The following is a 16,313-nucleotide window of genomic DNA, read 5'->3' as shown; positions in this document are numbered from 1 at the left end:
GCCTGAAAGATGTTTGTGTGTGCAGGTGGAGGAATGATCAGCACCAAAAAGGAGGTGGTGGTATCCCTGTATAAGTCCCTGATAAGACCTCATTTGGAATTCTGTGTGCAGTTCTAGAGACTGTAGCTTCAAAAAGACCTGATGGAGGCATTTCAGAGGTTGACCTTCATTGGCGACAGATTTAAAGATTTAAACATGTATACCCTAGAGTAAACATGGGCTAGGAGTGATAAGATAGAGACATGCACAGGAAGTAGGTCTCATTCAATGAAAAGGGGGTTTTGGAATGTGGAGAAGGTACAGAGAAGGGCAACCAAAATGATAAAGGGGATGGAACAGTCCCCTATGAGGAAAGGCTGAAGAGGTTAGGGCTGTTCAGCTTGGAGAAGAGACGGCTGAAGGGGGATATGATAGAGGTCTTTAAGATCATGAGAGGTCTTGAACGAGTAGATGTGAATCGGTTATTTACTCTTTCGAATAATAGAAGGACTAGGGGGCATTCCATGAAGTTAGCAAGTAGCACATTTAAGACTAATCGGAGAAAATTATTTTTCACTCAACGCACAATAAAGCTCTGGAATTTGTTGCCAGAGGATGTGGTTAGTGCAGTTAGTGTAGCTGGGTTCAAAAAAAGTTTGGATAAGTTCTTGGAGGAGAAGTCCATTAACTGCTATTAATCAAGTTTATTTAGGGAATAGCCACTGTTATTAATTGCATCAGTAGCATGGGATCTTCTTAGTGTTTGGGTAATTGCCAGGTTCTTATGGCCTGGTTTGGTCTCTGTTGGAAACAGGATGCTGGGCTTGATGGACCCTTAGTCTGACCCAGCATGGCAATTTCTTATGTTCTTAAATGATGAAGGTGAGAGGGAAGTAGACTCAAGAATAAGGAAATATTTATTTACAGGGAGGGTGGTGAATGCATGGAACAACCTCCTAGTTTATCCGTGTCCCCAGTGCCTAGAATCTGAATTCAAATGGGACAAGCACAGGGGAACTTATGGACTGGTAGAGATGGACAGACTAGATAGGCCATACTGTCTTTTCTGCTGTCATGTTTGTTTCATTGCATAAACTGTTAGCTTTTTTTTTTCCCCATAAGTTTATCTGGTATTGACAGATTAAACCGGTTGAGGGTAAGCTTATTAATTAAAGATTGATTTTTTTTTCTTTATTTTCAAGCCCTTTGGGAAAAACACTCACTCAAAGAGCACTGGGGTTTTTCAAGATGAAGAATTACTTTTCAGTCACAAGCTGCAAAAAGACAATGACCCTGATGTTGACCTGTTTGCCAGTGCCATAAAGCCTGCGGTTGGTATAAAATTTTATCAGTTGTGTTAGAAATAAAATGCTCTGTTTTCTCCATTTCTCTTGTTTCAGAGAATACATGGACAATTGATGTTTAAAAAAAAAATGAGTAAGATACCAAAAATAAAGACTGCACTGTAATATTCTAGAGGGATTTATCAAATGACACTAAAAATAATGAAGAAAATATCACCTCTTAATCTAAGATATTTCAAAAACCATTTTACAATAAAAATTGAAATTATTATACCCCCCAATACGGGTTGTTCTTGTATCTTTATTTATTTAAAGTGGTAATTGCTCTAGAGAAAAATGTTTTTATGGAGGAAAGGAACGTTTCATATTTCATGTTGTGGCCCCCACACCATTAACGATCTTCCTCCATCCACTCTTGTTTTTATATGTGTGTAGCGTGCACAAAATGTGAAAGAAAAATTTTCTATTAATTAAAAACAAGCTTGTTACCGGCTATAATCTTCATAATGGCATTGTTTGCTTTCCAGCCTTCAGTGCGAGTAACAACCTCTGCTCGTCTAAACCCCCATCTGAGCTGACTGATATTTATGTGGTTGTATGGATTGACGATTCGTCCAGTCGGTGATCTGTAGCCACAGCTACAATTGCATCATCAATCCGTCAACATTGGCGAGTTTTAGCGCTCCATGAAATATTCAAGGAACCCCCGTTGATCATGACCACTAGAGGCGTTAATATAAGAGAAATTAATTCATGCACAGTCACGTCCTCAGATACAGATCACAGATCAAGGACACCATCAATGTGGCCAATGTACACACTGTCATAATAGCATTGATGGAAGCATGTGGATTGATCCTATCACTGGATATAAAGTAACACGTAAATCCAGCACCACATGCAATTCAGATCATGTTGTATATACCATTATCTGCACCTGTCCTAAGGTGTATAAAGGAAGAACAACAAGGAAGATTAAAATAACTCAATGAACACAAATCCAAGTTGAACACGGAAACACTGACCGCCCCTATAGTCACACACTGTACAAAACACACGTTTTTTCAGAATTAAAATGGACCATCGTTGACCACATTCAACCATCATTAAGAGGGGGCAGTCGCATAATGTTGTTAAATCAATGTGAAGAATTTGGGATCTTCACATTACGTACACAGACACCGGAGGGTCTAAATGAGGAACTTGACTGGGGTTCGTTAATTTAAAAACACGTAAGTTACAGGAGGGCAACGTGATCACTGATTGGACGAATCGTCAATCCATACAACCACATAAATATCAGTCAGCTCAGACGGGGTTTAGACGAGCAGAGGTTGTTACTCGCACTGAAGGCTGGAAAGCAAACAATGCCATTATGAAGATTATAGCTGGTAACAAGCTTGTTTTTAATTAATAGAAAATTTTCTTTCACATTTTGTGCATGCTACACACATATAAAAACAAGAGTGGATGGAGGAAGATCATTAATGATTATAAAGCTCTGACAGCACCCAGTGTAGGAGCCATAACATGAAATATGAAACATTCCTTTCCTCCATAAAACCATTTTTCTCTAGAGCAATTACCACTTTAAATAAATAAAGACACAAGAACAACCTGAATTTGGGGGTATAATAATTTCAATTTTTATTGTAAAATGGTTTTTGAAATATCTTAGATTAAGAGGTGATATTTTCTTCATTATTTTTGGTGTCATTTAAAAAAAAATTAAGCATTTAAGAAGTTAGCATGCTTTAGATGTAGTTGCAAAATGAATAATAGTATAATGGGAAGTACTTTCCATTCTCTTGCCTGGAGGGTGGTAAGGGTCTGTTTCTATCATTGAGGGACCCTCCATAGTAAAATTAGGCATGGTAGAGAGGAAAAATATTACAGCTTCCAGAAATCCAAGGTTCTCTAGAGGGTAGGGTCCCTGAGAGTGGGGAGGGAAGGGATCTCCAAACCCCTGAAGCCAGGTGGGAAATTAGGCGAAGGGCAGAGCTTCAGGAAGAAAAGCAATTGGAATCAGACAGAGGAGAACAGTGGCCCAGCGAGTGAGTAGTCAGGTAAAAGTTCTTTGCCTTGGAAGTTATTAAAGTAAAAAAACAAAAAGAGGGACTGCTCTGTGTGGCTGTAGGATAAGATTGGGGTGTTTAAACCAGGTGTGGAAAGCCCAGTCCTTTTCCCTACAAGAGGGAGCTGGCAGTCCACTCCCAACAACTATGTTTGGAGGAGCAGCTGTGTTTGGGAAAAGCAAAGCTTTGTCGAACTGATTTTTAGACCCTTGCTGTTACAAGCTGCTGAGCTGTGAAACCATCTTGACCCTTTTCTCACACTCACTCACTCACTCACTCATTCCCTCCCTCCAACAAGGCTCCATTCTATCCCCTACACTCTTCAGTATTTCCCTGGCATTTTTGGGTAAACTAATCAGCGACTTCCAGATTCTATACCACACCTATGTGAACGATTTTCAGGTATTGTGCCCTTAGGCTCCAACCCTGAACAGGACAATCTGAACAAATTGCCTGGAATCCATAGCGGCCTGGCTTTTCCTGAACCAAACTCAAGCCATGAAGTCCGTGATCTAGGCCCAAATTCTGGCAGTGACAAAATCAGCTTTCTATCAGCCACACAAGCTTTGTCACCTTCGGTCACTATTCGACAGCTCAACTTCACAACAGTCATCCAGGCTTAAATCATCTTATGCCTGGACTACTGCAGCTCCCTGGTTATCGGGGACTCTGAAAAAAAAGCTGAACCACCATCTACAGAGTGTGCAAAATGCTGCAGCACAGTACCTGCTCACCACCAATAAATTTGTGTGTCATTGCTCAAAACTCTACACTGGCTCCCAATATCTCATTGCATCATTTTCTTGGCTTTCAAAGCACTCAAGGATTGGCTCCCTCCTACCTGAAAGACTGTCTCTCTCCGTACACCCCCTCCCGACTTCTGCACACTCTGCCTCACGCTTGATTGGTAGTTCTAGCCCCCAGAGAAATGCAGCCTACTAGCACAAGAAGAGAACTTTCACAGGAGCACCCCCATCCCTCTGGATTTGATTACCCCTGGACAACAGACTTGCACCTGATCCCCTCATCTTCAGGAAGAGGCTAAAAACATGGCTGCTTATTGAAGCATTCGGACCTTATCACCATTGTCCATCAGTCAGAACCCCCTTTTGAGCCACTTGGATCCTCACACCACCTCACTTTCAATAATGTCCTCAACTTCTCGACTCTGGATATTTCCCTGGTTACTTAAGCAAAACTAACTTTCTCTTTCCAGTGATTTCCACTCAGTGTTTTCTCTAAACTGCATGCGTGTGCAATCGTGCACAGCTTTTTCCTCCCATCCCACCTTGGTCTGAAATGAAGAGAGAGAAACTGGCTGTGGGCCGCCACTGGACACCAGACTGGCGGGCCAAGTGAAAAAATAGATTGTCGCAGCTGCAGGCTACCTCCAGAACTCAGGCTGGTGAGACCTAAGTGAATAAACAGAGGCAGCTGCGAGCAGCCGCTGGCAGGGCCCACATGAAAAAATAGAGTTGTGAGTGTGGGCTGCCACCGGAGCTCAGGTCGGTGGTGCCAAAGTTAAAAAAAAAAAAAAGCCAGCTGAGGGTCACCAGCGGAACCCAAGTGAAAAAAAAAAAAGAGACTGGGCTGCGGACTGTTGCCAGAGCCCAAGCCAGCGGGGCAAAGAATAAGCAGAGGCACAATTGTGTGATAGAGTGGAAGGCTGCTTGTGTGTGTGTGTGTGTGTGTGCCTGTATGTGAGAGTGGGAGCCTGCTTGTGTGTGTTTGTACCTGTGAAGAAAGAGAGTGGGAGCCTGCTTGTGTGTGTGTACCTGTGAAGAAAGAGAGTGGGAGCCTGCTTGTGTGTGTGTGTACCTGTGAAGAGAGTGGGAGCCTGCTTGTGTGTGTGTGTGTACATGGGAAGAGTGGGAGCCTGCTTGTGTGTGTGTGTGTGTGTACCTGTGAAGAGAGAGAGTGGGAGCCTGCTTGTGTGTGTGTATACCTGTGAAGAGAGTGGGAGCCTGCTTGTGTGTGTGTACCTGTGAAGAGAGAGTGGGAACCTGCTTGTGTGTGTGTGTGTGTGTACCTGTGAAGAGAGAGAAGGAGCCTGCTTGTGTGTGTGTGTGTACCTGTGAAGAGAGAGAGGGAGCCTGCTTGTGTGTATGCCTGTGAGAGAGAGAGGGAGCCTGATTGTGTGTGTGTGTACCTGTGAAGAGAGAGAGAGGGAGCCTGCTTGTGTGTGTACCTGTGAAGAGAGAGAGGGAGCCTGCTTGTGTGTGTACCTGTGAAGAGAGAGAGGGAGCCTGCTTGTGTGTGTACCTGTGAAGAGAGAGAGGGAGCCTGATTGTGTGTGTACCTGTGAAGAGAGAGAGGGAGCCTGATTGTGTGTATGCCTGTGAGAGAGAGAGGGAGCCTGATTGTGTGTATGCCTGTGAGAGAGAGAGGGAGCCTGATTGTGTGTATGCCTGTGAGAGAGAGAGGGAGAGGGAGCCTGATTGTGTGTGTATGCCTGTGAGAGAGAGAGAGAGAGGGAGCCTGATTGTGTGTGTGTATGCCTGTGAGAGAGAGAGAGAGAGGGAGCCTGATTGTGTGTGTGTATGCCTGAGAGAGAGAGAGAGGGAGCCTGATTGTGTGTGTATGCCTGTGAGAGAGAGAGAGAGGGAGCCTGATTGTGTGTGTGCCTGTGAGAGAGAGAGAGAGAGAGTGGGAGCCTGATTGTGTGTGTGACTGTGAGAGAGAGAGAGTGGGAGCCTGATTGTGTGTGTGACTGTGAGAGAGAGAGAGAGAGCCTGATTGTGTGTGTGCCTGTGAGAGAGTGGGAGCCCGATTGAGTGTGTGTGTGTGCCTGAGAGAGAGAGAGAGAGAGCCTGCTTGTGTGTGTGTGTATACCTGTGAGAGAGAAAGAGAGGGAGCCTGATTGTGTGTGTGTGTACCTGTGTGAGAGAGAGTGGGAGCCTGATTGTGTGTATGCCTTTGAGAGAGTGGGAGCCCGATTGTGTGTGTGTGTGTGTGTATGCCTGTGAGAGAGAAGGGAGCCTGATTGTGTGTATGCCTGTGAGAGAGAGAGGGAGCCAGATTGTGTGTGTATGCCTGTGAGAGAGAGAGAGAGAAGGAGCCTGCTTGTGTGTGTGTGTGTACCTGTGAAGAGAGAGAGGGAGCCTGCTTGTGTGTATGCCTGTGAGAGAGAGAGGGAGCCTGATTGTGTGTGTGTGTACCTGTGAAGAGAGAGAGAGGGAGCCTGCTTGTGTGTGTACCTGTGAAGAGAGAGAGGGAGCCTGCTTGTGTGTGCACCTGTGAAGAGAGAGAGGGAGCCTGCTTGTGTGTGTACCTGTGAAGAGAGAGAGGGAGCCTGATTGTGTGTGTACCTGTGAAGAGAGAGAGGGAGCCTGATTGTGTGTATGCCTGTGAGAGAGAGAGGGAGCCTGATTGTGTGTATGCCTGTGAGAGAGAGAGGGAGCCTGATTGTGTGTATGCCTGTGAGAGAGAGAGGGAGCCTGATTGTGTGTATGCCTGTGAGAGAGAGAGGGAGAGGGAGCCTGATTGTGTGTGTATGCCTGTGAGAGAGAGAGGGAGCCTGATTGTGTGTGTGTATGCCTGTGAGAGAGAGAGAGAGAGGGAGCCTGATTGTGTGTGTGTATGCCTGTGAGAGAGAGAGAGAGAGGGAGCCTGATTGTGTGTGTGTATGCCTGTGAGAGAGAGAGAGAGAGGGAGCCTGATTGTGTGTGTGTATGCCTGAGAGAGAGAGAGAGGGAGCCTGATTGTGTGTGTATGCCTGTGAGAGAGAGAGAGAGGGAGCCTGATTGTGTGTGTGCCTGTGAGAGAGAGAGAGAGAGAGTGGGAGCCTGATTGTGTGTGTGACTGTGAGAGAGAGAGAGTGGGAGCCTGATTGTGTGTGTGACTGTGAGAGAGAGAGAGAGAGCCTGATTGTGTGTGTGCCTGTGAGAGAGTGGGAGCCCGATTGAGTGTGTGTGTGTGCCTGAGAGAGAGAGAGAGAGAGCCTGCTTGTGTGTGTGTGTATAACTGTGAGAGAGAAAGAGAGGGAGCCTGATTGTGTGTGTGTGTACCTGTGTGAGAGAGAGTGGGAGCCTGATTGTGTGTATGCCTTTGAGAGAGTGGGAGCCCGATTGTGTGTGTGTGTGTGTATGCCTGTGAGAGAGAGGGAGCCTGATTGTGTGTATGCCTGTGAGAGAGAGAGGGAGCCAGATTGTGTGTGTATGCCTGTGAGAGAGAGAGAGAGAGGGAGCCTGATTGTGTGTATGCCTGTGAGAGAGAGAGAGAGGGAGCCTGATTGTGTGTATGCCTGTGAGAGAGAGAGAGAGGGAGCCTGATTGTGTGTGTGCTTTTGAGAGAGAGAGAGAGAGTGGGAGCCTGATTGTGTGTGTGACTGTGAGAGAGAGAGTGGGAGCCTGCTTGTGTGTCTGTGTGTACCTGTGAGAGAGAGGGCGCCTGATTGTGTGAGTGCCTGTGAGAGATAGAGAGTGGGAGCCTGATTGTGTGTGTGCCTGTGAGAGAGAGAGAGTGAGAGCCTGCTTGTGTGTCTGTGTGTACCTGTGAGAGAGAGGGAGCCTGATTGTGTGTATGCCTGTGAGAGAGAGAGAGCCTGCTTGTGTGTGTGTATACCTGTGAGAGAGAAAGAGAGGGAGCCTGATTGTGTGTGTGTGTGTGTGCCTGTGAGAGAGAGGGCACCTGATTGTGTGTATGCCTGTGAGAGAGTGGGAGCCAGATTGTGTGTGTGTGTGTGTGTGCCTGTGAGAGAGAGAGAGTGGGAGCCTGATTGTGTGTGTGCCTGTGAGAGAGTGGGAGCCTGATTGTGTGAGTGCCTGTGAGAGAGAGAGAGTGGGAGCCTGATTGTGTGTGTGCCTGTGAGAGAGAGAGAGAGTGAGAGCCTGCGTGTGTGTGTGTGTGTGTGTGTACACCTGTTGAGAGAGAGAGAGTGGGAGCCTGCTTGTGTGTGGTATACCTGTGAGAGAGAAAGAGAGGGAGCCTGATTGTGTGTGTGTACCTGTGTGAGAGAGAGAGAGGGTGGGAGCCTGCTTCTGTGTGTGTGTGCCTGCCTGTGAGAGAGAGAGTGGGAGCCTGCGTGTGTGTGTGTGTGTACCTGTTGAGAGTGAGAGAGTGGGAGCTTGTGTGTGTGTGTACCTGTTGAGAGAGAGAGAGTGGGAGCCTGCTTGTGTGTGTACCTGTGAAGAGAGAGAGGGAGCCTGCTTGTGTGTGTGTGTGTGTGTACCTGTGAAGAGAGAGAGGGAGCCTGATTGTGTGTATGCCTGAGAGAGAGAGGGAGCCTGATTGTGTGTATGCCTGTGAGAGAGAGAGGGAGCCTGATTGTGTGTATGCCTGTGAGAGAGAGAGGGAGCCTGATTGTGTGTATGCCTGTGAGAGAGAGGGAGCCTGATTGTGTGTATGCCTGTGAGAGAGAGGGAGTCTGATTGTGTGTATGCCTGTGAGAGAGAGAGAGTGCGGGAGCCTGATTGTGTGTATGCCTGTGAGAGAGAGAGTGGGAGCCTGATTGTGTGTATGCCTGTGAGAGAGAGGGAGCCTGATTGTGTGTATGCCTGTGAGAGAGAGGGAGTCTGATTGTGTGTATGCCTGTGAGAGAGAGAGAGTGAGGGAGCCTGATTGTGTGTATGCCTGTGAGAGAGAGAGTGGGAGCCTGATTGTGTGTATGCCTGTGGGAGCCTGATTGTGTGTGTGCCTTTGAGAGAGAGAGAGTGGGAGCCTGATTGTGTGTGTGCGCCTGTGAGAGAGAGAGAGTGGGAGCCTGCTTGTGTGTCTGTGTGTACCTGTGAGAGAGAGAGAGAGAGTGGGAGCCTGCTTGTGTGTCTGTGTGTACCTGTGAGAGAGAGGGCGCCTGATTGTGTGTATGCCTGTGAGAGAGTGGGAGCCCGATTGTGTGTGTGTGTGCCTGTGAGTCAGAGAGAGTGGGGAGCCTGATTGTGTGTGCCTGTGAGAGAGAGAGAGAGAGAGGGAGCCTGATTGTGTGTGTGCCTGTGAGAGAGAGAGTGAGAGAGAGAGGGAGCCTGATTGTGTGTATGCCTGTGAGAGAGAGAGAGAGGGAGCCTGATTGTGTGTATGCCTGTGAGAGTGAGAGCCTGCTTGTGTGTCTGTGTGTACCTGTGAGAGAGAGGGAGCCTGATTGTGTGTGTGTGTGTGTGTGTGTGTGTGTGTACGTGTACCTGTGAGAGAGAGAGTGGGAGCCTGATTGTGTGTATGCCTGTGGGAGCCTGATTGTGTGTGTGCCTTTGAGAGAGAGAGTGAGAGCCTGCTTGTGTGTCTGTGTGTACCTGTGAGAGAGAGGGAGCCTGATTGTGTGTGTGTGTGTACCTGTGAGAGAGAGAGTGGGAGCCTGATTGTGTGTGTGCCTGTGAGAGAGAGGGAGTGGGAGCCTGCTTGGGTGCCTATGTGAGAGAAAGCGAGCTTGGGAGTCTGCTTGTGTGTGTGCCTCTGTGTGTGTGTGTGTGTGTGTGTGTGTGTGTGTGTGTGTGTGCGCGCACATGCCTGTGAGAGCCTCAAAGAAGCTTTCTCTCACATAGGCACACAAGCAGGCTCCCAATCTCTCTCACAGGCATGCACAAACACATGTAATGTCTGTGAGGGAGAGAGAGCCTGTGTATGTGAGAGCATAGGCATGTAATGAGAGGAAGTATGTGAGAGAATGAATGTTATAGTGTGTGTGTGAGAGAGAGAGAGAAGATAAAGTTTGTGTAGCCCTGCCTCCCCCAATACATGACAGACTGAGGTTGACTGGAAATCATAAAATCCCAGGTATGGAGAGCAGGAGATTTTGTAATCCTAATTAGTTTTCATTATTGGGCGAAGTTTGATGTTTCTGCTGTTTTGAAATATTTTATTGGTGTTTGGAAAATATCAATGAATTTATGTACGTAGTTTTTTTTGTTTTTTTTTTTTAAATTATTGTATGTTCATCGGATGTTTTGACATTTTTTTATGAGCATGTTTGTAATATTAGGCATGTTTTATTGCTTGATGTTTTCAAAGGAATGATGATGCTTTTTTTCTATTGTTGCACTGGATAATACAGTTGGGCTTGTGGTTTCCAGCACAATTCTTGTTGTCATGTTTCTAGTTATACTTTATGGTCTTTCTTTTCTGTATTTGGTGGGGTCTGCCTTTATTTTAAAGGTCCAGTTCTTGTAGAACTTTAATTCTTGCTGTGAAAATGATGGTACTTATCACTGGTTTTTACAGCATTATGGTTCTCTTCCTCATTTCTATTTTAAATAGAAGTTTGCTCTTTATTAATTTCACTTGCATGCAGAAAGCAGTATTTTTCATACACATTTTATTGTAACTGCTGTTAATGGATTAGGCAATTACTTTAAGGGATGGACTTAATCAATGTTCCGTTTCTGTAAGCATAAAATTGATAGGCTTTTTGCATCAGAGAAAGTAGTACTCACAGGGTAATGAGCCTGAAAATATTTTCTCACCAGCAAACATTTTTGCACACAGCTACCCAATCCTTAGAGGGAACATTGTAGCCTCTCCACCTTCCAAATCACCCAGTCTCAAGCTACTTCACAGTAGTCTGACAATCCAGTTTTTTGCTTACAACATTTCATATGTTGGCCTCTGTTCAAGGCCAGATTTAGGGCAAAAGGCCAAATTGTTGACAGCACCATTGGCTTCCCCCAACTGAAACACAAAATTATCCTATGGGAACTTCAAAATTATAGTACACTGCAGATCTCTCTCACACACATCCTCTCTTTATCTCACAAATACACAGGCTTTCTAGCTCTCATACACAGTCACACAGGTTCTCTAGCTCTCATACACACATACTCTGGGGGGAGGAAGGCAGGAGCCCCTTCTGAACCCCCTCCTTGTTTTCCAGCTCTGCAACTGTATTCAAAACTCGCAGATATGGCACTTCCTCTGTGCTGATCCCAGCAAATGGGACCAGCCAACTCCGCAAGTTTTGAATACACTTGCAGGTCGCAAATGAGAGCAAGCAGCAGTACATTCCTACAGCATATCTGATTTTGGGGGTCGGGAAGTTTGGGGGCTGAGATGCAGCATGCACGCCACTTCTGGGCCTCTTTTCAGGCTGCAGCGGGATGGACTTTGCCACAGCCCTGCCACAAGGCCTTTCCTCTCTCATGGGCTGGGTGATGCTGGTGGTGGTCAGGATGCCCTGGGGGACCACACAGCTCATCCACCACAATAACCGTGTCTGCCTCTGTATTGCCTAAAATATGATTATCTAGGATGTTTGTGGTTTAAAATTGCTGCCCAGTAGTTTATTGTTTAACTCATCTCTGGACGGTGTTCCTGTATAGTGTCTGTAACACTTTTCCTGCTAGAAGAGCGTGTAATCAATGATGATTGGACTGTCTTTGGGAAGCAGCTGTGCTGGGGAAAGCAGAACTTCTCTGTGGCTTAGAGCCTTGTATTACAAGCTGCGGGACTGAGACAAGCAGATCCTAATTGGACTATCTTTGGGGAAACAGCAGTGCTAGGACAAGCAAGGCCTTATTGAACTGAGTTTTAGAGCCTTGCTGTTACCAGCTGTTGTGCTGTGGCAAGCACAGCCTGATTGAACTCTTCGGAGAGGCAGCTGTGCTAAGAAAAGCTAGGCTTTATTAAACTGAGTTTTAGGGCCTTTCTTTTACAGCTTGCTGTGCTAAAGCAAGCCGGGCGTGAAGGAATTGCAGCAGAAGCCTCACTGCTTGAAGACAATTACCATAGAATTCAAGTTGTAGTGACTCTTAGTTTGGAGTATTGGCAGAACCTTCCCAGGGATCCTGCAGAGGGAATTCGTGCGAATAAGCCTGAGCTATGGACCCAAGCAGAGATGATGTCAGAGTGCGCCAGTAGGCTCGCTTCCATTTTTTTGCGCTCTTGCTGCTTCTCAGACCTTTCCCTTTACAAAACCTCTCGCAATCTGTGTTTTCTGAACTGTAACTTTGTGATAAGTTAGTTTAGTTAACCTGTAGAATTGAGGTAAAGGTGAGAAAATTCTCAACATGTACAAATGAAAATTCTGTAGTTCCTCATTTGCAGAATATCCTTTATATTAAGTGTATGTGAGAGAAAAAACTGGAAATAACTAGTATAATGGAAATCATTATTTATTTATTTATTTATTTAACTTCTTTTACTATACCGACACTCAAGACCAGGTCTTATCGTACCGGTTTACATTAGAACAAGGGGGAAAAATCAATTAACGTATAAGTGGAAAAGAGAAGTTACATTAAAACAGGGAGAGTAAAAACATGGATGTCGGAAGATAGGACAGAATTAAGTAATTGAACAATAAGTTAACAAAATTACAAACTATAAATTAACATAAAACAATAAATTAATAATACAGAAAACATGGATTATAATCAGCGGAAATATACATGGAAATATATATATATGGAATATATACAGCTGGAATATACATGTTATGTCAGATGGGAGGAGTGGCGGGGGTGAGGGAAAAGGGTGGGTTGAGGTTGCGAGTGGAAAAGGGAAAAAAGTGAAAAAAGTTTGGGAGTGCGGGGAGGGAGAAGGGTGGGTTGGAGGGTGAGAGAGAGTTGGTTAATATGGAATCCTTCAACGATAGGCTTGTGTGAACAGCCAGGTTTTAAGTTTTTTTCTGAAGGTTAAATGGCATTGTTCCTGGCGTAAGTCTTGAGGAAGCGAATTCCAATGTAGGGGACCTGCTGTTGAAAAAGCTCGCTTGTGGATGGAGTTGTGAACTGATGATTTGTTGGGAGGGGCCTTGAGCTTACTTTTGTAGGCAGTTCTTATTGGTCTTGAAGATGTAAGTAGTTCCAGAGGGAAGGTGAGTTGGAGAGAGGATTGTTGGTAGACCGATTTGTGGATGATAGTGAGAGCTTTGAACAGTATTCTATGTTGAATAGGAAGCCAATGTAAGATTTTTAGGATAGGTGTGATGTGGTCCTTGCGCCGTGTGTTTGTAAGGATCCTGGCTGCTGCGTTTTGCAGCATCTGTAGAGGTTTGGTCGAAGAGGCGGGGAGACCGAGTAGAAGAGCGTTGCAATAGTCAATCTTTGAAAACAGTATTGCTTGAAGCACAGAACGGAAATCCTGGAAGTGTAAGAGCGGTCTTAGATGCTTCAGGACCTGTAGCTTGAAGAAACATTCTTTAGTTGTAGCGTTAATGAATTTTTTGAAATTCATTCTGGAGTCAAGGGTGGCCCCAAGGTCTCTGACATGGCTTGCTAGTGGGGTTATTGTGTTATTAGTGAAGGGGTGGTTATCGCTAGGGGAGATAACCAGGAGTTCCGTTTTGGACGTATTTAGGACCAGGTTGAGATTCGTGAGAAGCTGGTTGATGGCATGTAGGCAGTCGTTCCAGAAATTTAGAGTTGAGGAGATGGGGTCCGAGATGGGGATTATGATTTGCACATCGTCTGCGTATATAAAATGGGTGAGGTTGAGGCTATTGAGCAGCTGGCATAAAGGAAGTAGGTATATGTTAAACAGGGTAGGGGACAGAGAAGAGCCCTGTGGTACTCCTTGTTTTGATGGGACGGGGTGGGATTCTTTGTCGTTTATTTTAACTTTGTAGTGCCTGTTGTTCAGAAAGGATTTAAACCAGAGCAGTGCAGAGCCAGAGATGCCTATTTCCATTAGACGGCTGATGAGGATGTCGTGATTTACTGTGTCAAACGCCGCAGAAATATCGAGTAGGGCTAGGAGGTAAGATTGTCCCTTGTCAAGGCCCATCAGGATGGTGTCCGTTAAAGAAAGAAGGAGGGATTCTGTGTTTAGGCGTTTCCTGAAACCGAATTGAGAAGGGTATAAGATATTGTGGGAGTCCAAGTAGTCGGTGAGACGGAAGTTGACAAGTTTTTCCATTATTTTAGCTATAAAAGGTAGGTTTGCGATGGGGCGGAAATTTGCTGGGTTGGCTGGGTCCAGATTGGGTTTTTTTAGTAAGGGTTTCAGCGAAGCAATTTTTAAGGAGTCAGGGACAGATCCTTGATTGAGGGAACAATTTATGATGTCTGCCAGAGATCTGGCAATGGTGTTAGGAATGGTGAGGAGAAGTTTGGTTGGTATTTGGTCTAGAGGGTGAGATGAGGGTTTCATTTTCTTGATAATCGATTCTATTTCCAGGGATGATGTAGGTTCAAGAGATACTAGCGTCTGTTTAAGAATAGTAGAGGATGGATTTTGGCTAGGAGTTTGGCTGGGGGGTTGTAAGGCTATTGATGATTTGTTGGATGTTGCCAGTGGGCCAAGTAGGTTTTTGACTTTGTTGTCAAAGAAAATCGCCAACTCTGTAGATTTGTTTTGGGCTTCTTCTTCTGAGAAGGTAGGGGAAGTGGGAGTGGTGAGGGCTGCCACATATGAGAAGAGCGTTTTCGGGTCGTATAGGAAACAGTGTATTTTTTTGGCATAAAAATCTCGTTTGGTGCGGGTGATCGATGTTCTGTAGAAGCTCATTGCTGTTTTGTAAGTAGCCAATGATGTGGGGGAGGGGTCTTTCCGCCAGCGTAGTTCCTTGTGTTGTAGGTCTTGTTTGAGTTTTCTTAATTCCGTAGAGAACCAGGGTTTTTTGTTCGAGCGTGCTGGGTTGATAATTTTTGAGGATAATGGGCAAATTGAGTTTGCTACTGCGTGTGTGATTGTTTGCCAGGAATTAATTGCGGTATCAGCATCTGTGAAGTCCAGTTTGGATAGGTCTTTGGCAAGGCTGTTGTTGAGTGCGTCCATTGAACAAGGTTTCCTGAATTGGATGGAGGATTTGGAAGCAACAGGGGTCTGTTTTTGATTAATGGCTAGTTTTGTAACTATCAACGAGTGGTCTGACCAGGGGATGGGGGAGCAGGAAGGTGGGGAGATGGGCGAGATGGTTTCATTAGTGAATATCAGGTCAAGCGTGTGGCCTGCCTTGTGGGTGGGATTATTTATGATTTGATTGAATCCCATAGCCTGGAAGGAGGAAAGTAGGGCTTCGCAATTGGAAGATGGGGAGGGAGAATCAACATGGATGTTGAAATCTCCTAAAATGATAGCGGGTAAGATGGAGTCGATATGTTTGGCTATAATTTCGATGAGTGGAGAGGGGTCGGCTTCTAGGAGCCCTGGGGGGGCGTAAATAAGGCAGATTTGGAGTTGGGAGGATTTGAATAATCCGATTTCTAATTTAGTCGTAGATTTGAAGGCTTGTTGAGTTAGTCTTAATTCTTTTTTTGTGATTAACATTATTCCACCCCCTCTTTTTTTAGGTCTGGGGATAGAGAAGACGTCATATTGTTGTATTGGTAGTTGGTTGATTATGGCTGTATCAGTGTTTTTCAGCCATGTTTCGGTAATGGCACAAATGTCCGGTTGAGAGTCTAGGAGATGGTCGTTGAGCAAGTGAGATTTTTTTGAGAGTGACTGTGAGTTTAGAAGGCTTAAGGTTATTAAGGATAGACCTAGGAATTGTGTTATTGGGGAGATCATGATTGGAATCAGAGATCTCTTTGAGCGTAGATTGAGTAATGGTGCGTTAGCTCTGGTGGGGATTGAGCGAGGGATAATCGGAATGGAGAAGGTTTGTAGCATGTTAATGTCTTTTTTGGATGTAGGTTGATGCTGGATGCTGGAGTGGCTGGATGAATGCTGGATGCTGGAGAGGCTGGATGCTGGGGTGACTGAATGAATGCTGGATGCTGGAGAGGCTGGATGCTGGGGTGACTGAATGAATGCTGGATGCTGGAGAGGCTGGATGAATGCTGGATGCTGGAGAGGCTGGATGCTGGGGTGACTGGATGAATGCTGGATGCTGGAGAGGCTGGATGCTGGAGTGACTGAATGAATGCTGGATGCTGGAGAGGCTGGATGCTGGGGTGACTGGATGAATGCTGGATGCTGGAGAGGCTGGATGCTGGGGTGACTGGATGAATGCTGGATGCTGGCGAGGCTGGATGCTGGGGTGACTGAATGAATGCTGGATGCTGGGGTGACTGGATGAATGCTGGATGCTGGAGAGGCTGGATGCTGGGGTGACTGAATGAATGCTGGATGCTGGATGAATGCTGGA

General features: G+C 45.7%; 1 protein-coding gene across 3 annotated transcripts in view; it reads left to right on the top strand.

The window, feature by feature from the left end:
- The window catches only part of LOC115095822 (WASH complex subunit 2A-like), a 257,808-nt gene that overhangs the window by 176,918 nt on the left and 64,577 nt on the right, over positions 1-16,313 (top strand). For all 3 annotated transcript variants that reach the window (XM_029610022.1, XM_029610023.1, XM_029610021.1), the window contains exon 23: positions 1,182-1,310. In XM_029610022.1, coding sequence (XP_029465882.1) covers positions 1,182-1,310 — 129 coding nt within the window. The remainder of the gene's footprint in view (positions 1-1,181; positions 1,311-16,313) is intronic.

This window comes from Rhinatrema bivittatum, chromosome 7, assembly GCF_901001135.1.
Source record: "Rhinatrema bivittatum chromosome 7, aRhiBiv1.1, whole genome shotgun sequence".
NCBI lineage: Eukaryota > Metazoa > Chordata > Amphibia > Gymnophiona > Rhinatrematidae > Rhinatrema > Rhinatrema bivittatum.
Note: the sequence above shows the minus strand (reverse complement) of the source record. Positions and strands in the feature narration are given on the sequence as shown.